This window comes from Fistularia commersonii, chromosome 26 (genome assembly GCF_037954325.1).
Source record: "Fistularia commersonii isolate RoL2024-O1a breed Wild chromosome 26, RoL_Fcom_v1.0, whole genome shotgun sequence".
In the NCBI taxonomy this organism is placed as follows: Eukaryota; Metazoa; Chordata; class Actinopteri; order Syngnathiformes; family Fistulariidae; genus Fistularia; species Fistularia commersonii.
In genome coordinates this window covers 4,033,141-4,057,531 of record NC_141309.1, presented here as the reverse complement: position 1 = coordinate 4,057,531, position 24,391 = coordinate 4,033,141, and the positions used below count along the sequence as shown (strand labels likewise).

The following is a 24,391-nucleotide window of genomic DNA, read 5'->3' as shown; positions in this document are numbered from 1 at the left end:
TAGTCCAGAAAGAGATCCAAAAAGAGAGGACAATGAGGACAGCGGGAGTTGCACTTACTCTGTACCCGTGGGTGGTTGGGTGGGTTGATAAGTAAAATAAGCGCAAATGAGTTTGACGGAGTTAATGAAAGAGAGAAAAAGTAGATTAGACACACGTTCAGTGCATTAATGATAACGCACCAGCATTACTATATTGATCGGCGTACACTGACGTGACTCTCGAACAGCGTCCGAGCCTCTCCTTTCAGGAGAGGAACAGATTCCTGTGCCTGAATTCTGTCTGCGGCTGCAGGGGAATACTGTGTATGCTGGTGGTTTTCACATTGCGTCGTGTGAATTGGTGAATATTATTACTTTGTGGGGATAAAGGGAAATGAGATTTTTTTTCTATGTATGTATTTTACATTGAGAAACCAATTTCCCCCGCTCAGGAAATCTGAATCGACCACCAGGGCCACTGATTTATGATACAAAATGACGACAAACATAATTGTAAAATATTCTGTTTTGATGGGGAGCCGCAATTAAACAACATAAACGGGCAGGTTTTCCGTGTGTATTGCTCGTCTGCAGCGTTAATGCCGCCTCGCTGGAAAATGTGCACGAACCTGAGACGACAACAGTGGATGGATGAATGCACAACTCTGCATTTCCATTGAAAATTCCATTTAAACTTATGATAAAGACAACGAGATACCCCACACTTCAAAAATGTCATTTTGAATTTCTACATCAGTGTGCTGAGCGCGCTTTTGCATTGTTTGTACGTACGCTTATACATTGGATATTTCCTTTTGTCGAAGGGACAAATATTCAAAGGGATTCCTTGAAAAACCCCTGCTCTGGCAGAGGCACCAGGCCGTGGCAGCTGCCCCTGGGCTCCTTCGAAGGCCATTTAGCATCCGATCAGTGGAACAACTGACAGAATTCATGCCGATTATACAACAGGGCAGCCAGGGGTGGCGTATATTTGTGCGAAAAAAGCATGGGAGGAAAGGTGCGTGAGCTTTTGGAAGAAGCAGGTAGAGGCAGATGACATCTTTTAAAAAAAGGAGTAGTAGAGAGAACAACATGGAGAAGCATGTGCAGGGATAGCGGAAAGAAGAGAGTTAAATAAAAATATTATTTTGGGGAAATATTGGGAAAGGAGGTAAAGGGATGGATGTAGTGCAGGCTGGAAAAAGCCGGAAAGAATATGACGCTTCGAGATGCTGAACACATGCAGTTTGCAGTGGAAAGGAGGGCAAAGGGGGGGAGGAGGGGTCCTGCAAAATCCATCCCTCCCTGAAATTTAATATGACATTTATGATGTGTACAAATCGGGAGCCTCTTACCAGTGCTTCAGGCAAAATCCTCCCAAATGTTAGGCATTAATCACAGGAGTTAGCTCGAAGACGCAAGGTGCTTAAAAAGTCGGGTTTCTTGCTTTAAAACCAGATTTCAGGGTTCGGTTCCCGTAGGTTTAGTACCGGAACTTGAAGAAAATAAAGGGGCTGATGCAGTTTAAACTATTCGTCGATTAATTCTGTTTATTTTCAACGTGCCTAATCCTTCCTGAATGTGTTTTTTCTATTTACATCCTCTTATTGTCTATCTGTCTCGTGTCTCCTGTTTTTTTTTTTTTCTTCCTGCCTTTTTCACTGCTTGTCAAACACAATCTGCCGACATTCAGGCAAACAGAAAGTCTTTTCATGCTTAGCTTGTTAGCATTTATTGTACTATTCCCCGTAAACTTTAAACATATATTTCATGCTATTTTTCTGAATCTCATATTTGCTTGTTCGCCTGAATTTTCTTGAAGGCTATTTGAAAACAACAACAATAACAATAACAACAAAAAAAAAAAGATGTTTACATCAGATGGAAGACGAGCTGCACGGCGGAAGTGAAATTCACTTATATATTTATAAACTTATACACTTATAAATTCACTTAGCAGACAGCCAGCAGATGTGACTTGGGATGCACCATCAGTTCTAGACCTCAGCTTCATCTCATTCTCTGGCCACTTACTCACAATTTAATCTTTCTACTGAGGCTGTTGCATCGCACAATGCGATTCGTGTTGCTATTCAGCCGCAGTTTTAGATCTAAAGCCTGTCGTCTTACTTTTACCACCCAGTTGGAATGCGTATTTTACCGTTCTGCGGCGTATGATGACCGGTCGGTCCACCGGTGCATGGATGGAGAACCATTAACTTTAAACATTTTGATTAAATTTTTTACTCGTCTGGTAACCTTTTGCTTGGTCATGAGCCCCAAATCTGGACGTTGAACTACCGTAATTTCAGGACTTTAAGCCGCTCCTTTTTTCACACGCTTTGAACACTGTGGCTTAAACAATGATGCGGCTAATTTTTGGATTTTGGATGGAGCGATGAAATTACCGTGAAATTCTGAGACACCGAAGCGGACGACTTCGATGGTTTTAGAGCGCAGGAGGAAGACCAAGAGAGCGATAAGCTGGAGTAGGGATAGAATAGAGATGGATGGATGGACTTTTCCTTGTGCTATTTATTATTAATCTTTTCATCAGCCGTGTTATAGGCTCTGTTTGGGGAAAAAAAAAAAAAAAAATTCCAGCTCTCATTTATGGATGTTACCAGGTATGTAATTAAGTTCAAAAAAGGTGTTTCTGTGTAAATATCTCATGTTACAATGTGGACACCTGCGGCTCATAGACAATTGCGGCCCAAATATGTACATATTTGTTTATTTTTAGCCGCGGCTTATATTCAGGTGCGCTTAATGACCCAGGAAATTACGGTTAATGCATTTACAAGAGGGATTCCCATATTTACAGGGATTAAATACACAACCATTATCACATTATTTTGTTTATTCTAGCACAGACGGTGCATTCGTTTGAATTAGTTCAATTGAGCGTTAGCCTCTCCGTGATCATTTCGGTTCCGAACCTTGCGGTAAAATGACAAAACGTCCTGAAACCGATATTCACAACCTGTGGAGAATAATTCCTCTCCACACATCCAATAGTGACGTAGTAATTCATTCCTCCGTTCATTGACCCCAGCGCTCGGCGGGGACTCAGGGTCACGCTGGGGTCGAAGCCCGTCCTAGCAGCCAATCGGGCGGGAAGCGGGGTTTAACCTCTCCAGTCCGTCATGTGGAGACACATTCACGCGCTTATTCGCATATCCGGGCAATTTTGAGCCTTCCTTTATCCGGCCGCACATTTTTTTGGACCGCAGGGGGAAGCAACGACCCTCCCACCGAAGCCATTTATTGAGATTTTTTTTAAATTTCTTTCTACCTACAGACCACTACTCTTTTACAATACAAGTGCTGAGTTTTTTTAAATTCGGTGTCCAAGGAGGTGCGTTTCATTTGGCTAAAAAACAAATGACTTGGAGAGGAAGAGAGCACAGGGGAAGTGAATAAAAGAAAAACTTGCTGGGGCAACAGTTTGGAGAGAATTGGTTTGAAAGGCAGGGGAACCTTGAGAGGGTAACCTATGAGAAAATTGGTTGCAGCAAACAAATGGTAAATGATAGACGGAGGGATGAAGAATAGGCAAATAAGAATGACAAGTTGCACCGGACTGAAGGGAATCAGTTCAGGTGGTTGTATTGAAGAGATTTAGATTAAAAAAGAAAACGGGGGGGGGGGGGACAAAGGAGGATATCAAGAGAAGCGAAACGGGCATTATAATGCTGTCAAGTATCTACACTGAATACATAACACCGGAAGGTACATTGCAATCAACTCAATTATCATTTACTTCTACTTTGGCGAGGACTTACATGTATGCCAACATCTGGCCGACTGCCATCGGCTCCACTGTTTTAAGGTACTTAAAGATTGGCGTGTCGGGCCGGAGCGCGGCTGACTCAGCGGTGGTTTACAAATGAAGCCGGTCGACGGGCCGAAGCCGGTCGACGGCTGACGCGAAGCGATATAGAAAAACCTTTTATTTGGCCGTATCCCCGCCCAGAGAGTTGATTTTAAAGAGGCGAATAGGGTGATTTCCGCATGGTGTTCTTCTTGCCGGCTAATGAAAGGAGACGCAAGACAAATCCTCCGTTGACTGGCGTTTATTTGTGTTTGTGTGGGACGAGGCGAAGCCAAAGATATCTACGCTAGATTTCCGCACAGGATGGGAAAAGGCTGAACTCAGCCCACATAAGCAGGCAGAAATAATATCACAGGGAAGGAGACGTTTTCAAAGATAGCAATGACCTTGGCGGAGCTTTGAGCAACCGCGTGACAAAGGACTGGAGTGCTGCTGAACTATGACTGCAAATTCCTCAGCTGCTCACCTCCTTCAAGATGGGGCAAATTATTGTACACACTCTTGATTAAAGAAGTGCATGTGTGTGTGCATGTGCGTATGTGTGTGTTCGAGAGTGAATGAAGGGGGTGTGATTATAGAATGAGAGATTTTTCTCACACATATGAGGTTACCTTGAAATATCAATTTATTAACACCCAAGAGAATAGATTCCACTGTCATCTTGGACGCATATACATTAATGCCTTATCCACTCACACACACACACACACACAGGGATATACCTTTTGATCTACACAAATAATAAAAAAGTAAATGTGTTTACAGAATACACTGAAAACGGACCAAATGGATCGGCGTTTGTTCTTCCCGGCTTAAAAGCTGCAGCACGGAATGTTACAGCGGCGCTATAATCCTCTAATGATGCAGTATTTTTGAAACTTTATTTGTGTGTCTTATAGGTATAAAGCACTCTCGTCATTGAATTTACACACGTATAGTATGCGGTCAGAGAATTTATGACTTGTCATTGTGACTAAACAATGTCACATGAACATCATTTGTCCTGCAGGAGTCCACGTGATTAATTTTAGACCCGTTTTCATATCTGGCCGCTGACTTTCTCTGTTTTTCTGTGGCCATTAATTCTTAAGTCCTACATCCTCCCCCCCTCCCGTGCACACAGATATACATTAATTTTAAAGTGTCCTCCCAAGTGTCAAACTACGCACCCTGCTAGCTCTCACATCACAGCTGTAAATAAAAGCCTGTCTGTTTGTTCTCGCATTTGTGTGTGCGCGCGTGTGTGTGTGTGTGTGTGTGTGCGCCGACACGTGACCCCCTGCGGGATGATAACCTCCGTCATCTATCACCATCATCGCCACCCGCTACCTAGGTTTCATCATCACAATGAGACGGCAATACTTTGGTCCAGCCTTGTCACAAATCAGATTGCACACGTGCATGTCTGTGTGTGTGTGCGTGTGTGTGTGTGTTTGTGTACTTGTCCGTCATTATTGCCAGTCTGTCAGTGACCCTGTCACATTACTGTCACCAGCTGCAACAAGAGTGTGAGGTTTAAATAACGGCATATTTGTTAAAAAGTGGGCAGTTTTTGCTCCGGTTGTTTGCTTAATTTTCTAACCATCAATATTTAGTGCCTCGACGGGCAACGTGACCCTGAACGACACTTTAAAAGTGCGCTGCTCTTGATAGAGGTACGGTATATTGACTCGTATATCTGTAAAGAAATGATGAAAACAAGCATTGAAAGGAACTTTAGAGTACTGCTGAGTTTTGTTTTGATACCAGAGGAGGTCATTTCATGGTAAATACATCCATTGTCTGGGTCTTTATTTAAAGGTGATAGAGGGGAAAAGAGATGGAGACGGAGAGGAAGTAAAATTAGGTTGAAGTGGATGAGATTAAATGACTGGAGATACAGCGTCAAATGGAGAAAGATGTGGCAGAATTCACGCCTGTTGTTCTTCACGCCAAGCGGGTGACAACTTTGACCGCCCGACCAAACGATGAAATTATTATAAAGCGAATTTCTCTACGCTGATGACGTCCTACAGTTACGGACACCTATTTAGAAAAATAAAATAAAATAAAATAAAAAAAAAAATCAAGGAAATTGAGTTCAATGCATTCACCGGATGTATTCATTATTGAAATATCCATGTAATATTTTTCATTCCCCATTGAGCTCTGACCTCTAGAAACATGTTGATTTGCAGAACAAGTAACTGTTTATTCATTTATTCCTTCATTCATTATGTATATCGCTTATCTTGCAATCAGTGTCCCGGGGGGGCTGGAGCTTATCCTCACCATCATTGGCCGTCTCCAGTCGATCACTTGTAGAGACATCCAACCATTCACTACCCACAGAAAGGCAAACCTTTTTTTTTTTATTGCAATCAATTTTAATTTAAAATGCGTCCTTCCTTAAAGCAACGCACTAATTTTTCTTCCTATGTTCACCATCGTTTATGTGTCCCAAGGCACTTTTTGGTAAAGCGAATACAAAGAAGCTATGGATCGGTTTAAATGTTAGAAATTAGCATGAAATTCTAGAGTATCGGTGAACGATTGGTCAACGGCAGCAAAGCAGACACTGTGTGAGGTGTGTGAGGAGGCTGCCTGGCGGGATCATTAATGATGATATAGATGTGAAAAAGATGGTTTCGGGTATAGATTCAAAATTTGTTACAATGTCCACAGGCTTCGGTTCTTACTGTCACACCCGTGAATCCGAGTGAGAATATCCGACTTTCAGGCTATGTACGTATATTTGTGTAAACGTAATTTGATTACAGATCTTTGTCTCACTAAGGCTGTCTTGTAAGGTCAGAAACCTACTTTGAATAAATATGATTTCCTTTACCTCATTTTTAGGAGAAAACTGGATGTGCATTTGGGACATTTCCAATAAACCATAGCTGAGCATTTTGAAAAATAAATTCCCAGTAATTCACATATTTACATCTCTCAATATCCAGATATTTCAGTTGGCTTTATAAATCAACTGAAAGCCTGAACTCCTCTACTTTTGAAGGGCCGAGAGATTTGAACCGCCTCTGTTAGAAACGTCCGTCGGCATAATAAGTGGAATGTATAAGTAATGGATGAATGTAAGAAACCTCTGTGAGCCGGACAAGCGGACTGACCTTCCAGCGCAGGCCGGCGTTGGCGCTGCGGACGCAAAGACGGGACGATGAACTCCGAGATAGCGGCGGCGCTTCGAACGCGACGTCCTCTTTGCCTGTCACACAGAGAGAGAGCGAGGACGGGGAAACCAAGCTCAGGGCACAATCTGCCGTGACGGTTCGCACGACTAAGTAACAGCGTGTTTCGCACATTTCCTGATCATTTCAAAGGAGTCCCAGATGAATGTTTCCCATCTAAATACTCTGTGACATAAAATCAAGAGTATGCCTACGTTTTGGGTTTCACCGCGCGATGCACAAACATCGACATCACATCAGAGCGGCAGTGGTTTAAGAAGAAAATACTTGCTGCAGGTTTTTAGGAAATTAAACTTTTTTTTTTTTGTGAAAAGCGCACCATATTGAGCTGGTGCACCTTCACCTGATATCCCAGTAGCATGTGGCTGTAGTTGTTTTTGTTGAAATGCTGTCCTGGAGACATCTGCTCAGGTACCATCGAGGCACTCTTTGCGTTCTTACGGAGTAGCTGTTCAAATTTCTGTCCGCCTATCGACGACTGTATATTTTTTTTTTTATTTATATTCAAACAATCTTGCATGATATACTCACTTAACTATACAGGTGTGTTGTTGAGATGAAATTCAAGGTCAAATTTGAGGAGGGTTTAAGCACTCAAATGATAGAGAGGTGTTACCGGTAAGCAGGTCAACAATGTACTCCAGCTACAACGCCACGTAAACAAGCGGCCATATTTGAAACCGATTTTAGTGATATCAGCCGTTGAGGTGTTTTTACTACATGTACAATATGATTTGTTTCTCTTGCTTATTCTAGAAGACACCGATGCGAAGTGGCACGCTAAACTTTTTTTGTGCTACTCGACAAAGTGACTTCTAAGGTTTTCCCGTGTCCCGTGATTCATCTCAAGTAGAATATTTAATTAGCCTTGGTGTTTAATCTTCATCATTTTTATTTTTCACTCTGGCTTTTTTTTGTCTCACCTTATCTATATTGCATGATTCAATCTGACCAAGAACCAATAAATGGGAGAATATTTACATTAGCTAAATGTTGATGGATGGAATGATTGAGAATACATATTTCATGAGGTCTCACAAGGTGTTTTGATGTGAAAGTGCTTTCCATGCAGTTTCAAACCCCCTCTTGTTTATGAGTTTGAAAGTACGCAGAGTTGGAAAACGATGTCCTCCAAAAGTAAGTCATGGTTGCGTCCCACAAGGGCAAATCCCACAGTACCTTTTGTGGTTTTGACAATTTGCAGTCACACCCATTAAGCTGGAGTAGATTGGATCCTTTTGCTTTGAATGCTGGGTTTCTGCTTCTCACGAGCAAACATTTCTCTCAACTCCATCCGGGCGGCCTTCTGTCTCGAGCGCTTGGTGAAGAAGGAGAGACAAAGCAGTGGTGCGATAGTAGTGCCAACCAGCTTATTGCCTAAATACTGTATCTTCTCGCTGGCAACTGTCCGGTGACACTGACAGTGCGGGTTTACCATAATTACAATGACTTATCTCAGAATTTAAGTTGTGTATCAACTCCCTTGGGTACATATTTTTTTAAAACGTTTGTGCAGTTACAGTTCTGACAAGATCAGTGTGCCCTTTGGCAGCATATGACCTTTGCTTTTCTTTATTCCCATAATTAAATTCTGTAATTAAATAACAAAACTGGCGTTGTTATTGCCCTGTATCTTAAACTCTGCTGCAGGGTGGTGCGTTATCTGAAAGGCTATTTGGTCAAACCTTGTAAAGTCAAGAGCCAGAGATATTACAAAATGACCTTTTGTAATATTGATGAATGAAGCGTCTACTACAGCACCTGGTAGTATCCTTGTTTTTACTGCACAAGCAGCCTCGCAATCGTCGGTCCTGTCATAGTCGCACGATGTGGTCGTCTAACGGCGCCCTTTTTGGGAAACATATACATCTACATGCGCCCTGCAGAGACGGGTGCGATGAATTACAGTATATGCAGACGATGCGTTTGTGTTTCTGCCTTTTAATCCGATGGATGTTTGTAAGGGACTCTGCAAGCCTTGGACACATTGTTTTGATGAATTTCAACCCTGGGATGATTTTGGCTCTTCAGCCAGCCTGTGTGACGTCGGTGCGGACGTATTGTTTTGGCAATATTGTGAGCGAGGACATGTCTGGATTGCATTTGAAGGTACAATGCAGTCTGTCCCGAAACTTTCCGTTATCGGACCAGAGGGACGAACGGGAGCTTTCTCTTTTTACATTCTTCTGATGATCGAGGCCCGAGCGTTGAAAATATTCAACTTTATTTGTATCTGCCTTTAATAGCGACTTACAATTTCCCTATTTTTCCCCCAGGTGCCATCTTTGACGAGTCGGCGCGGAAGGACGACGAAGTTTTCCGGCTCGCGGTGGCGGATCTCAATTTGAACAATGAGATCTTGGAGACGGAGAAGATCACCATCTCTGTGGAGTTTGTCGACGGGAACAACCCTTTCCAGGCCGTGCAAGAAGGTAGGATGGAAAATGATATTGACAGGCAAAACCAGGAAGTGTCATTATATTGTAGGGTGTGAAGTATTCTCAAAAAAAAAGACAACAGCACCCTTAAGAATCAGTGCTTCAGCTGCTGCTTGTGTTGGAGGGATTTTAAAATATCCTATTAGAAAGATCGAGGAACTGCATAAGCTTGTTGATACTATTATCTATTATTTGATTGAAGACTGCAGGGGTTTCTCATCTGATGCTACTATAAAGTGTTTTTTTTATAGAATAAAGCGGGCCTCAGGAGTGTTAAGTAATATGCCTGATTACTTATATGGATAAGGATATTTTTGAAAAAGGTAGAATTCACTTTGTTACGGTGCATTCTTATCTTTTTTTTTTTTTTTTTTTTTTAATCTTACCGGGGATAACAGAACTAGCAATTCTGGATTCAGCTTCTCGTGCCTTTGTTAATCTACAAACTTGCAAGCAACCGGCCGTGTTCAAAAATGCACTCGCACTCATAAACGCACATTTAAAGAAGGTGAAAAAAAAAAAGACCAACAGACGAATAAAATAAAAAGGTGTGTGTCGTGGGGCTCGTAGGGAACGAGAAGAAGCGTTCCCATTCATTCTCAACCAACACGTATGCGCATTTGTCACATCACAGTTAAAATAGACTTCTACTTATGTATATACATGGTTTGATATGCTGGAGCAATTGAATAATACATTTGAGATTTAAAAAAAATATATACATTTGTTTCAATATTATGTCTTATCTATCAAGCGATCCGAATGTATGCAAGTGTAGAATTAGACTTGAGGAATTTCTTTGCACCACCTCCTGCAGTTTGTTAACTTATACTTCATAGTACTAACAATACATGATGGAGTTTTATTTATACACTTATTTTCACATGCGGATGACGTTTTAGAGCGCAAACTAACCAAACTATACGTAATATACAGGCCATATTCCCCACCTCCCAGGATTTATAAAATCCAATCCGATAAATGTGGTTCATGATTTCGGCTCAAAAGACACATTTGTTGAACCTGCCTGCTTCCAAACCCCGTCAGTTCATTTTTAATTATTTTCTCTGTGCAAAATAGCCGTTTCTGACCACGACCGTTTGATTTTTCACCACTAGCACTAAATAAATAGAAAATACACGTGATGAAAATACGCCTGGTTGGCCAAAATCTCACGCGTATGCATTTCAAACATATTTGCGCACGCTTTGCGGCGGGGGAGAGCGTCGACTCATTTCAGTTCCCATTTCAGTCAAGCGTCGGCGGACGTCAGGGTGCAAACAGACGTCAAACTATAAAGTGTGTTTCACTTTCAGAGATTAGCTCGTAGGACCTCTGCATGATGCGCCGCGCGTATGGGTGCATACGAATTTGTTTACCTCCAAGAGCCTTGTTAAGGCTGTTGGTTTGATTCAAGGGCTCTGCACCGCTGTTCAGCAGTCAGGCAGTAATGCTTTGAAGTCTCAACCTGAGTACCTCTATTATGTTTGCCAGTGTGCATGTTTCTTTTTTTTTATTTTCAGGACAGTGGGAAGCCTGCATTTGAAGTGTCTTAGAATATCAGCATTGTTTGGAATAAAGGCTGTGAGTTGAGAGACATGTGACAGCAGATGTAACAACAAATTGAGCGGGCGACTTCTCTGTTTGCTGTTTATTTATTTTTTTTTCGCACGAGCAGGCTGAGCCGACAGCTCGCTGCACAAAAGCGTGCAGTGTGCAATTCTGTGTCTTCTTTTTTTTTTTTTTTTTTTTTATATGTTTTTGGGCATTAAAGAAAATGCCAAACTTCTCTGACTTTTTGCTTGCCATGCAGTTTTCAGCAAGAGACACTCATTCTGCCACAGGGTTGTGCGGGAGACGCTGAGTTAACTGCTTTCCTTTGAGTCTCTGTGTACCTTTGCGGTGTTAGCGGACGACTCGGTGAGCACGAGAAATGTCGTCTGTTCTTTTTTTTTCTCGTTGTGATAGACTCCGGCCAATTAGATACTCGTGTCAAAATAGCCCTGCCTCTCAGTGCCGAAGGCCTACGAGTCCTCGAGTCTGTTTGTGGTCCTTCCAAATTTGTGGGCGGCAAGATGAATTCATCCTCGTCTTCCTGTCTGCCGGCTACTGAAGGCACCACGTGATTGGTTTCTCCTGCCAGTCCGCCTGCTGGCCCTCTGATTGCCTGCGTATTTGTCTGGCTAACTTGTAATCTGGCAGGCGAATCAATTGTCCTTATCTCTGGCCGTCTGTGATCGCCGGACTTTCATGTTAAATCAAAAGACAAATGGTGATATTCGAAAACAGATGCGCGCATGCATGTGTGTGTGTGTGTGCGTGCGTGTGTGTGTGCGAAAGGTACTTTTGAAGTCGCGTTTGCCTTTTGGCTTTCCGCGAGGAACTGCGCCCTGTTGCATTAAAGGTCATTGGCCGGCGTTCAAGTAAGATCAGAAACACGCTGAGCCGAGTGCGCACGTGTCACGGATATCTTAAGGCCGACTGCTAATTAAGAGATTTGCAGTAATAATCACATGGTCAGCGGCGGGATTAAAAGCAACAGGAACCGCGTTCGTTCTGTAATGACTGCTTTCGGTGCGTAAAAAAAATGGGGAGGAAATATGCACTGTAGCTTTCCTTCACTTTGTGCTCGCAATCATTGGGTAATTTACTCATTACACAGTCAGCACTCGAGAATGCCTGCAAGATGTGTTGTGTGTGTATTTGTGTGTGTGTGTGGATATATCTGTGTGTACAAACTCTATAGACATTTTGATTAATCTCAGATCAGCCGCGGGAAATGAATCGCTGTCGTGCCGCTTCGTACATATTGTATATTCCGTCGCGAAGGAAATTTGGAGATCTCCAGAAATACATCCATCAAGTTTAAAGTGGACTCGCCGAGTGGAGGAATCGTAGAACGCGCACACAATCGAATAAAACTATTAGTTTGTGTTCTCAGAGACACGGGTACGTTTGAAATTTACCCGTCGAGGCTGATCGCTCGCCCTCCCGTACTTAAACTCCTATCTTATTTGAGAACGTCTCATCCGAACCGACAAGCCCCGACGGCAGCTGTAATCAAGAGGTAACAATTTAAATATCTTATCTGATACTTTGTTTGCGAAATAAAAAGGGGCGAGGCTGCACGCTCGAAACATCGAGCGAAGAAAAACTCCGGATAAGTTGAGCGTTTTCGATCGATTATCTTCGCGCCGCGATCTTAAATCTGTTTTTTCCCGGACAAGAATCATCAATCTGTTTTTGATTTTTCTGTTTATCGTATAAAATCACCAAAGCACTGGAGTATTACAACAGCAATTACATTAATGATAATAATAACGTTAATATTGATGCAGCGAGTGCCGGCGCTGATGGATAAGGCTCTAAAAGGACTGAAAGGCCCAGTGGCTGTTTCACTGACTTGGTGTTCGGATCGGGAATAAGATTGATCGGGATTGGACGGCTCCAAGTGGCACTCTGAGTCTCTAAGATTAATTTGCGCTCTGTTAAAACACTCCAAACGGGTGCTTTTTCTTGGGTCGCCGGGAGAAACCGGTTGCAAAGAATAAACGGATCGAGGGGACGCGATTATCGAGATTCTGTTATCCCGACAGGGTCTGGCGTTTAGACGACGAGTAAAACTTGTAATTTGTTCTCAAACTATTTGCATTTCACACAGATTCCCCCCTCAGATGTCCCTCGGTAAGGGACGTGGAGACATTTACCGAGTAAATAATCGAGTAAAAGGTGAAAAGAAAGCATCTGACTTGAAAATATCATCGTGTGGTTTACTTTATTTCCCGCATTCTTTTTAACACTGAAACAATGAACGCATGTGCACACACACACACACACACACACACACACACACAATTGCGCTTGCTGGAAAACAGGGTTCGGGTACGTTTTTGACCGGAAGAGCCATAAAAGCCAAATATTTCTAAATATCTATCATCGAGAGCGGTATAGTATTTGTAACGTATAATAAATTAAATATGTCTTACTTTTAACGCGACCTCTGGTGCTGCATGGATTTGTTCGAATCGCCGCTTTACAGGGCTGTCTCAGAAATTAGAATATTGTGATGAATTTCTTTATCTTTTGTAATGCAGTTAAAAAAACAAAAATTACTTTTTCATGATATTCTAATATTTTGAGATAGGATTTTTGAGTTTTTTTAAGATATAAGCCATAATCAGCAATATCAAAATAACAAAAGGCTTGCAATATTTCTATTGTAATGCATCCAGAATGTATGACATTTTTGTTTTTGTAATTGTATTACAGAAGGTAAATAACTTTATCACAATATTCTAATTTTCTGAGACAGTCCTGTATATTTTACCGTTTCATCGATGTAATTTTATCACTGCATATTAGACGTACCTCAGATCCAAATGCAAATTCCTCTGTCCACGCAGCCAGGAATGCACAATAATCATCAACTTTTTTTGATTTTTGCCATCTTTTCCGTTACGAGGGTTGACGCGGATAAGCTAGTTGGCTATCTGATAAAATTAATTTCTTTACCTTTACAATGACCCGGATGTGCTCGGAAGCCATTGGTTCCCGACCGGTGACCCTGTAATTCATCTTCAAAACTAATTTCTTTTTACTTTAAAATGACGCAATATTATGAAGAAAGTATTTTAAAATCAGTTCTGAACTGATTTTTTCTTTTTTCAACTCAAAATTGTCTGGGAGCCATATGCCATCATACAGGACTGTCTCAAAAATTAGAATATTGTGATAAAGTTCTTTATCTTCTGTAATGCAATTACAAAAACAAAAATGTCACACATTCTGGATTCACTACAAATCAACTGAGATATTGCAAGCCTTTTATTATTTTAATATTGCTGATTATGGCTTACATCTTAAGAAAACTCAAAAATCCTATCTCAAAATATTAGAATATCATGTAAAGTAATTTTGTTTTTTTTAATTGCATTACAGAGGATAAAAAACTTTATCACAATATTCTAATTTTCTGAGACAGTCCTGTATTTGGCTCGCGAGCCACAGGTTCCCGACCGCTGCTGTAAAAATACGCAAAAAAAAAACGAGCTGCATGACTCAATTTTAATTCAGGATTAAAAAAAATGTGTTTAAACGCTCCGTCCATATATTTAATCTGTTCTCTTTCTTGAGGTGTGCGTTTGTCCGCGTTTGAGGAGCGTAAAGCTAAGGTTGGATTAAACCTCAGGCCTCTTTCTCCTTCCGTTTCTTTCTTCTGCGTGCCTCTTTATAGCGGATCTACCGCTGTCACTTACATTCTTGCTCCATTCCATACACCTTATCTTCCATCTCCATAGTAACTGGGATCGACATTATGTGAGGAACAGGTGGAGTTGTGTGTGTGTTTGTGTGTGTGTGTGGTGTGTCTGCTGTATGGATGTCCGTATGCGCGTGTTCATGTCTACATCGATTAAAGCATCTAATTGGATAACGGTCTACGGAAAGGTGGGAGGCGAGGAGGAGAGAGGAAGACGAGACTGTGGGAGGGATGGGACTCGATAGGCGTCTGCTTATTTTTCATCTCGCTTTATCTTGATATACCGCGCACGTACGAATGCTTATGCGCACCCCGACCTTGCAAACGCATTTAGGGGAAAGAAAAGAAAAAAAAAAATAAAATCAAACCTTTTGAATCCTTTATTTATGTGTTTATGTGGAAAAAGCTTAAATGCAGAGTGAAAGAAATGCCTGGATTTCCCCACAATCTCCGAAAGGGGATTGTTTATTAATGAGGCCTCATTTAGTTTGATTCACTTTTTGACACTTCCAATAAGAAAACATTCATTTCCAGATAAAGATAGAACATTGTTAAGCGATTTGTCTAACGGACTTCCATAACCACTTTCAATCAGTCAGTCGATCGAATTAAATGCTTAGAAAATGAGGTATTGAACTCGGACTAGGCGTTGAATAGAAGTAAAAGAACTGCTCACGGGGATATTTTCAGTTATCGCGCCGTGGCTGGAGAAACAGAATTTCACTGAGTTACCTAATCATGTTAGTTCGGTTGAAGCGTCCCTCACGCCTAATGTCGGCTTCATAAAACCTTTCTAAAACACACGATTGTGTCAAAGTGCCTTCTGCGTAGTTTTTAATTTGGGAATGCGTTGGTTTCTTCTGACAGAAGATTTCAATCTGTCACTTCAACTAAATGTATGTAGATTTATCTCCAACGGTGCATCTGGTTTACCCTTTGCAGAGACGTTTTATGGACTTCTCTCACTCTTGCGAACCCTTTTTGCTTTTTGCATACTTGGTACGACGTGAGTCAAGGTAGGTTCAGAGGAGTGACAGTTTAAAGTGTTTGGGCAACTGTCAGGCGACGCGTAGTATATATTTCCAAATAATGCTAGTATTAAAACTGGCAATTTATATTATACGCAAAATATAAGCGGGGGAAATGAGCGTACATCGAACCTGCTTTGAGCCCCTGCGGGCCGGACCTGAATGGATTTTTAAAAAGAGCAAAAAGGAGAAAAAAGTTTTTTTTAAGTATTGTAAATGTTTAGAGGGGAACGTTTTATCCATATTCTGGATAAAATGGGATTAAAAACAGCAAATGGGTGTTTATTTATCTTTTCAACATTTCAGTGCTTGAAAATATTACCAGTATTCACAGGCTATCTTTATATACGTTGACAAATACCCTGACATCTTCCTCCACCTTATTTAAAAGTTGCGATTCTCATTTTATTCTTGTAATTTTTGGACATATTTCTCTTATGTTTAAAATTGCTTTTTATGACACTGACATTCTCAATTTTGTGCCTTCATCTCTAATCAGTCACGCTCATGCGGTAAATGTGTTGCAAGCCTGCCGCGCCGTCAAAATGATACTTAGCATTTTTCTTAACCACATTACTGGAAGAAAGCCTGCCTGTGCAAAGGCTAATGACTTGGAACTGCCTCGCAAGGCCAGGATTATACTTTATTTACGAGGGAGCACTCTGGGTTCATTTTCGTGGTTGGGTTGATAACGCAGCGGCACGTCAGGATGCGTTTATTGTGAGACACGTTTCGAACCGCCCAGGATCGATACGATCGTGCGGTCATTTAAAGACTACCGTGTCCTGGTTTGTTTTTTCAAAACCATTATTTTTTTGGCTTCAACAGCTGGTGCCAAACTAGCTGCTTGGGCTAAAGGCACCAAATAACTTGGCCAATACAACAAAAAAAATTGGGGAAATCAAAATGCAGCAAAAATCAAAGCGAGCGGAATTATCCTAATGTAAATTGCAAATATCCGCTTACACATTTGACCGCTTTCAAAATGCTAGCTAGCATTCACCCGCACATATCCATAGTGGTAGATGGTGGAAGCTAACTGGGAGCAACAAAGGTTTACCGCAACTATCATAACAAACTTTGGGTTTGGTTGGTAACGCAGCATCACAGCTGGATGTGCTTATTGAGAGACATGTTTGGAACTGCCCAGGATCGATACGTTCATGCGGTCGTGCTACTAGCATGTTGTGTTTTGTTTTTTGCGAAACTGCACGTGCTGACTTTTCAATATTAGGCTCAACAGCTCATGCCGAGCTTGCCGCTTGACCTGAAATTTTGTAACTCGACGGATGCACGTGGACAGCAGGAGCTTGGAATTGAGCTGTAGTGGCTACAGCGTATCATAAGAAATTTCCATTCAAGTACCGTAATTTCCACACTATAAGGCGCACTGCATTATAAGGCGCATGTAATAGAAGCTACAGTAGTGGCTGGGGTTGCGTTATGCATCTATGAAATGGAGCTGCGCTAAAGGGAATGTCAACAAAAAAGTCAGATAGTTAGATAACTTTATTAATAAAATACAAACCAACATCCTGACAACTCTGTTCACTCCCACAACAAATTAGCGCATTCACAATACCTGCTGGTAGCTCTTACCGGTATTTGCGCCGCCTTCGTTGAAAACAACAAATTTCCAACTCAACTTGTCACAGTTCAAAGCGTTTGGTAAAACAAAAGCACTGAGAATGACCGCCTCGAAATTCATTGATGCTAAGTTTGCGTGCTCGCACTGTCGTCTTCGTTGGAATAGTGACTGTAGAGACGCTTCTACTCGCCTCTCTCTGTTCAACAACCCACTGTTCAAGTTTGACCTCCAACTGCTGCCATCTTGCTTTATTCCCTCTGAAACTCTGTTTAGTTTTCTTCACTCGGCGCAGGTCATTTTGTCGCTTCCTCCTCTTCCGTACCATTGATTCGTTAATGTTGAATTCTCTCGCTGCCGCTCTCTTCCCGTGTTCTACTGCGTGACTGATCGCCTTGAGTTTAAACTCTGCGTCGTAAGCGTGTCTCTTGAAAGATGCCATTTTGGGGTCTTTATACACACACCTTTACCATTTTTACTGCTGCGACTTCAGTGACGCGCATACACAACACACGCACACAAATGGAAATGAAAATGCACGCTTCGCACAGTCATATATCCCAGCTTGCACCGCGTGCTACTTCTTCTACGGGAGAAAATGGAGTCGGCGGCTGCTTCCCGTAGTTGCGAGACCCCTTGTGGCTCAATATTGATCCATATATAAGGCGCACTGGGTTATAAGGCGCACTGTTGGTTTTTGAAAAGATTCCAGGTTTTTAGGTGCGCCTTATAGTTTGGAAAATACGGTAGATCTTTAAGAAATCTTATGTACGGTACTGCATATGTGACAAGTCACATTTGCATGTTTGTACTTGTGGCATTCACCACAAGAAGGGAGAAAAATTAACCCTTTATTTTCTAACTATTTATTGATTTATCATTTGATCGTAACTCACTCAATAATACAGTAGCACTTTGCCTTTGAGTTAGATCAGACTCGGGCATTTTATGGCCACATCCGGCCCATTTTGCTTTTTTTATCCGGCCCGCCAAACTATTTTCCTTGAATATTTTCAATCAATATTTAATTTAGAAATTCCTTCTTTTTTTTCCTTTTGTTTAATTTTATATGGATCATTCCATACAAAATAATATCGGTAGATTTATATGATCATTAATGATTTTCAAATGCCAAAAAAATGCCAATATTCAAATTGCAATTTTCATTTTGTTCAATTTACATGATACCCAGTTGGCCCGCGCTTAAAAATTAAATAAGAAATGTGGCCCGCTGGCCAAAATAATTGCCCATCCCTGAGTTAGATAGTGAGAAGAAAGCGCTGATGGCACTTTTACACAATTTACAGGGATTTTCAACTTCAAGGTCTGGAAGAAGGGCACTCCCGGACGGGGACCCTCAGGAAGAACCGATAACGCAGAGATTCACCGATGAACTATTATCTGTCTCGGAGTGCGGTTGGTCAAAACCATCCTGTGCTCTGATGAGTTTATTTGCTGTGATGGAAACGGGAACAATATTTAGTCCTATTTGCCATCATTGTCTTGATTCCTCTCCGAGTTTCTGTCAGTCTTCTTAAAAAAGAAAGAACAGAACATTCTCATCAAGTGCCACGCGAACAAAAGACGTCTCATTTTCCGATGTTTTGCTGTCACGAAGAGGCTGGAATTCCTCCTCCCGCCGCCAACCTTCCATCAGCTGTCCGTTTACCGAAATCCAAAACAACTGTACACGTGCACGTCCTCGGCCCGTCCTCCCCTCGCCGGCAATCCCGTTTGAAATCGTGCGGATCTTCAACGCTCCTTCGACCCCCCCCCTCCCGCGCTCCCGCTGTTCCTTCTTGACAGTTCCTTCTCTGATCAGGTGTGTGTCAAATTTTCCTTCTGTGTGTGTGTGTGTGTGTGTGTGTGTGGAGGGGGTGCTCTCCATGGCAACACTGGCATTTACAAGAGGCAGTTCAGTGCTATTTTCTCCTCACGGGGCGACGGGGGCACTGGATGTGCGAGCGTTCGCGCCTTCCGTCGTCTTATTGAAGGCCCGTTGATCGGCAGCACGATTGAGTGTATCATTCAAATAAAAGTCATCTTTATTGAGATGTTTCCTTCCTGTCCCTGCTGAGAATTGACCAACGGGAAACCATCCCCTCCCTCAGCGCTGCTTCCTGACCGCCAGCTTCGCCTTTCTCTTCACACAATGACGGCCCCTCGCTGCAGACGAGAATGACTTCTCTTTCAAACTATTTGTCCGTTCATGGTAAATTACATTTCCTCTCTCTCTTTTCATCGTACCTTCATCATACCCCGCTCGTGCATGACGCAACTTTCATCGCGATAAATAGAATTGGACGCGATGTATCGTGACCTTAATTTTACTCGGTCTGAAACGAAAAAAAAAAACAATAATAGTACTTTAAAAACAGAGGTCTCCGAAGACATGAATACATTCAATCTCTGGTTCAATTAACTCGCACATCAATCCGTCTGTTACTTTTTCAGTGAATGTGAGTTTGTGAAAATATGCTTTGTGTTTGTGATGAAATGTTATATTGATTCCCGTTGCAACGTAATCCATGGTAAAATAGATGGGGATGAATTATTATTAACTTTACCCTTAACTTTATGCTTTTAACACGAAGGCAGGTTGGCAGCAAGTTAGGCTATGCAGTGTTTGTGTGTGTGTGTGTACGTTTGTGTGTCTCTGTCCAAAAAAAAACAAAAAAAAAAACAAACCCTCACTAACCCAAGCTTACTGTTCTGTATATTTCCTGTGCATCGTGTATTTGCAAGTGTATTTGCAGTCCCTATGTCCTCTATTGTAAGTTGCTTTGGATAAAAGCGTCTGCCAAATGCAATGTAATGTAATGTAATCTATTTTATGTTTTCTTTTTCAAACCTCAATTCCGTCCTCTTCCGAGGACTCGATAAACAACGCAAACAAAGAAAAGAGAAAAATAATCCAACGCGATGCTTTTTGGATTTTGAAACGCTTCTTTTTTCATTTTGAGAAATTAAATGAGAAAATCTCGTAAATACGATCGTAACGCAAATAATGGTTTACGATCTGATTATGTCCCGACCGCCCCGTCAGTTCATTAGCATGGAGTCGTCGCGGATAAACGTCCCGTCTGTTTGTTTAAGTTCCCCGTCTCACCTACACGTGGAAGAACAAAGGGATGCTTTCGTAACAGACTTTGACAGACGCGAGAGACGAGGGGAGGAAAAACACGAAGGCTAATCATCTGAAGAGATTTATTTTAAAAGCCGCCCGTTACGTTCATTTATCGCTTTCAGCCAACGAGCGAAAAAAAAAAGACTTCTGATCTCCTCCCTTTCACTGACACTCCTTGCAGGTTTTCCGCCGCGTCGTCAAATCTATTACCTCGAAATGTACGACAAACTTCCCTTTTGTTGACGCCGGGATCTATTAGAAACGGGATCAATGCGACGCCGGGACGAGGCGATGGGACGACACCAGCCAGCCAGCCAGCGCTCACACACACACACACACACACACACACACACACACAAAAGCCTGTGTGAGAACAGATTGAAGGGGGAATATGAAATTAAGTCCACTGAGAATAGGCTGTGAGAGAAAGAAAGGTAAATAGGCTCCGTGGCAGGAAGAAATGGGTTGCTTGAGAGTTAAATTGTTGAACCATCTTGTATTTTCTTTGTGTGATGACAGCGGGCATCGAAAAACACAAACAAGATAATCTCTCAGAATTTAGAATTGCACTCACCTGGGTTGGTAGAGTGTCAACTACATAAATCCAGGATTATGAAGAAGTACATAATAGTCTATTAATGCACTTGTTATGCTTAACAAAAAAAAAAAAAAAAAATCCTTTAAGCCTCCCCTGTTTGCGGATATTGTGGACCAGTAAGGACATTTTTTTCAACGACTCCCTTAAACGTGGGAAATACATTTAAAAATAAACCTTGACCTTGTCACTTCATTTCAAAGATGTAAGCATTTGCATCTCATTTTTAGTGATTTTAAATAGAACTTAATCTCCCATTATTTTTTATCTATATATTTATCCAGTCATTTATTTATTTTACTCTACGGATTTTATGTTATTTGACATTTTATTTAATTTAGTTGAGCTGCTCCTCATGCTTTTCCACAATGGCCTCAGGCGAGCTCTGAATTGGAAAAAAATAAAAATAAATAAAAGTCATTTTGTATCTACGTGTTGCGTGTTTTAATGTTTATCGTTTCATTGTATGCGGTGCTCGGAAGCCCCCGAGGGCAAGGCTACAATGCATATAAATACCCTCTCATCACTTCTGCCGCTGTGAACAGAGCAGATATATATATATATATTAAAATGTTATTTTTCATATATAAATTTAGAGGTCAAGTAGAATTCAATTATTTCAATAGGGATTTTTTTAGTTCTTTGTTTAAAACCTGCGTTATTAACTGCCGGTCTGAACCGCCATCTTTAGACGACCGATCTTTCTCAACCTTTTCTCGAGTCGGCCGCGCTCACGGTTCCATTCGTGTTTGACGGAGTGTGAAAAAGAGTGTGTGAGAAATTTTGAGGCAAAAGGAGTGAGTAATGGATTAATCCCTTCGGACGTCTCCCCTTTTTCCCCGCCCACAGCCGTGCAAAACCCATGGCCATGTAAGCATAAAGGACATTGTTTATTGACAGGAGAAAGCACTTAGTTCCTCCTTCACACCTTTTGGCCCGGAGGTTGTCTTAGGAGTCGGAGAAAATGAGAGCAAAAGATGAAACCGGGAGGATGGAGAGGTTGTGGATGGAGACCGGCAGGCGGGAGACGAGGTAAAGTAATGGAGAAACAAAAGTGAAAAACAAAAGTGACGTTTTTTTTTTTTTGAATTGATAACGTACATGCAACGTGTAAGGAAAGGGGGAAATTTAAACAAAACTAACAAAGTTTGGCCGGTAGGTGTTCGCAGCCTGCCGATCCGGGACCGCTTGATATTTTGACAGTCTAGCGGGAGGCCGCGGTTGGATTTTAACGCTCGTCCAGCTCGTCGAGCTTTTCCTCGCCGGCTGTAATTTGTTGCAATTCAGTTTTACATTCATTTCCTCGGCGCTTTGACGCGTCAAACTATCCGGAAAAGGGTTAAATAGCCGAGCGGCAGGAAGGAGGCGCCGCACTTGTCATTTCCTCTTCTTTGTAATGTGGCTGATGGCGAAGCGATGTAGTGTTCGGCGCTCTCACCTCACACTAAGAAGGTTGAGCTGCCCCCCCGTGTTTGCCAGGATAAGCAGAAACGGATGGTGACGGTAACACAGCACGGCTGTCTGGGCTTTTCTTGCTTTAACATTAAACATTTATTCCTTTTTTTTGTTAAATATATGATTGATTTCACAGTTAGGCATCTTTGCTAATAGAACAAGTGAGGAGGAGACCTGGCGTGGAGGTGGAGAGATGATTCACCGGTAGCAAGCGGGAGAATAATGAACAGCGACTAGAAAAGAGGAACGGGCGATTAACTGAGAATAACTCAAAACCGACGGAAAGAATATCGGGCAAACTTCTTCTCGCTCGTGTCAATTAATTGTATTTAGTCGCATGTGTCCGTCACGGCCAGATGGCAGTCGTTGGTGTTTTGCACAATAGTCTCTTACCAGTGCGGAACAACTCATTTCTAATAATCATGCTTTTTATTTGAGAGATCAGCCTACCTTCTGCCACAAAACAAGAGGGTCGTCTGCAGGGGTTTCTAACATTTCCTCCCTTCGTCCAAAAACATAAAGGAGGTTCATTGGAGCCCCTGAATTGTCCAGATGTGTGAACGTGAGTTGATTAAGAATCACAATCAGAAAAGCTTTATTTGTCCCCAAAGGGGCAAGTGGGAAGAACATGGGGTAGCAGCATAAAATTGTGAACATCAAGAATAAAATAAAAAAAAGAGAGAAAAATATGTATATACATATAAATAAATAACAAACAAAAAATAAATAAATAAATATATATATATATATATATATATATATATATATATATATATGCATGTCCGTATATATACATATACATATATACGTGTAGGTATATATGTACACACACACACACGCAAATATATATATGTGTGTGTGTATATATATACAAACATACATACATTATACACATGTGTACATATATACATACATACATACATATACATGTGTGTACGTGTATATATACATATATATATGAATATGTACGTACACATGTGTATACGTATGTATGTATATAAGTGTGTGTGTGTGTGTGCATTTATGTGTGTGTGTATATATCTAAATAAATTACTGTAAAAAAATTAGCAAATTTTGCAAATTGTAGGTACACTCGCTCCGCATTTATATAATAAATATATATATATATATATATATATATATATATATATATCATAAGCGGCATTAATGTCACTCAGCAGGTGGGGGGGCTGGCGCCCTGCTCCTTTTGATTTTGCGACTGTATGTCTCATGAGGTTTGAATGAGAGAGTGAATGGCGATATGTCCCTGAATGACACGTCAATAAGAATGAAAGATTTTGTGACTTTTCGTGCGTCTCCATATCTGGCCGTGTGATTGGTCCAAGAAGATGGGATAGACTCAAGCCCCTCTTGCAACCCTAAGTGCATGTGTAGATAATATATGGATGAAATAATCACTCGCCCTGCTGTATTTCTGACTGTGTCTATGGCGGTGGCACGTTTCTATATGGTATTTCTTTCTTGGTAAAACAGAGATGTGCCCTGGTGTGGAAACTTTAAGGTTGAGTGGAGAAGCCTGGGCAGATAAGCGAAGTGGAGGGGAATGTCCACAGAGTGTGAAGTACAAGATGAAATGACTGGGTGGACAAAAAAACAAAACAAAAAAACACCTGAAAAGTAGAGAAGCAAAGTGAGGAGTGAAGAATGACGCAGAAAAAAAAAAAAAAAAAAATGGTGGGGAAGATGAGCAGGACTCCGGAGAGGAAAGAATAGGAAAAAATGAAAAAAGAGAAGAATGCATGAGGGTTTGACGAGTATTATCATGGGGCTGAGTGGTTAGAGCATCATGATGTGTTGTCTGCTGAACACTAATGGTCTTCTGTTTTCTCTCTGTCTGTCTGTGTGCAAGTTTGCATGTGCACGTGCCAGGTTGTGTGTGTGTG

General features: G+C 41.5%; 1 protein-coding gene across 1 annotated transcript in view; it reads left to right on the top strand.

Annotated features, from left to right (window-relative positions):
- The window catches only part of grid2 (glutamate receptor, ionotropic, delta 2), a 498,322-nt gene that overhangs the window by 64,549 nt on the left and 409,382 nt on the right, over nt 1–24,391 (top strand). Inside the window, exon 2 of the mRNA XM_086174064.1 lies at nt 9,279–9,434. Within this exon, the coding sequence (XP_086030190.1) occupies nt 9,279–9,434 (156 nt within the window). The remainder of the gene's footprint in view (nt 1–9,278; nt 9,435–24,391) is intronic.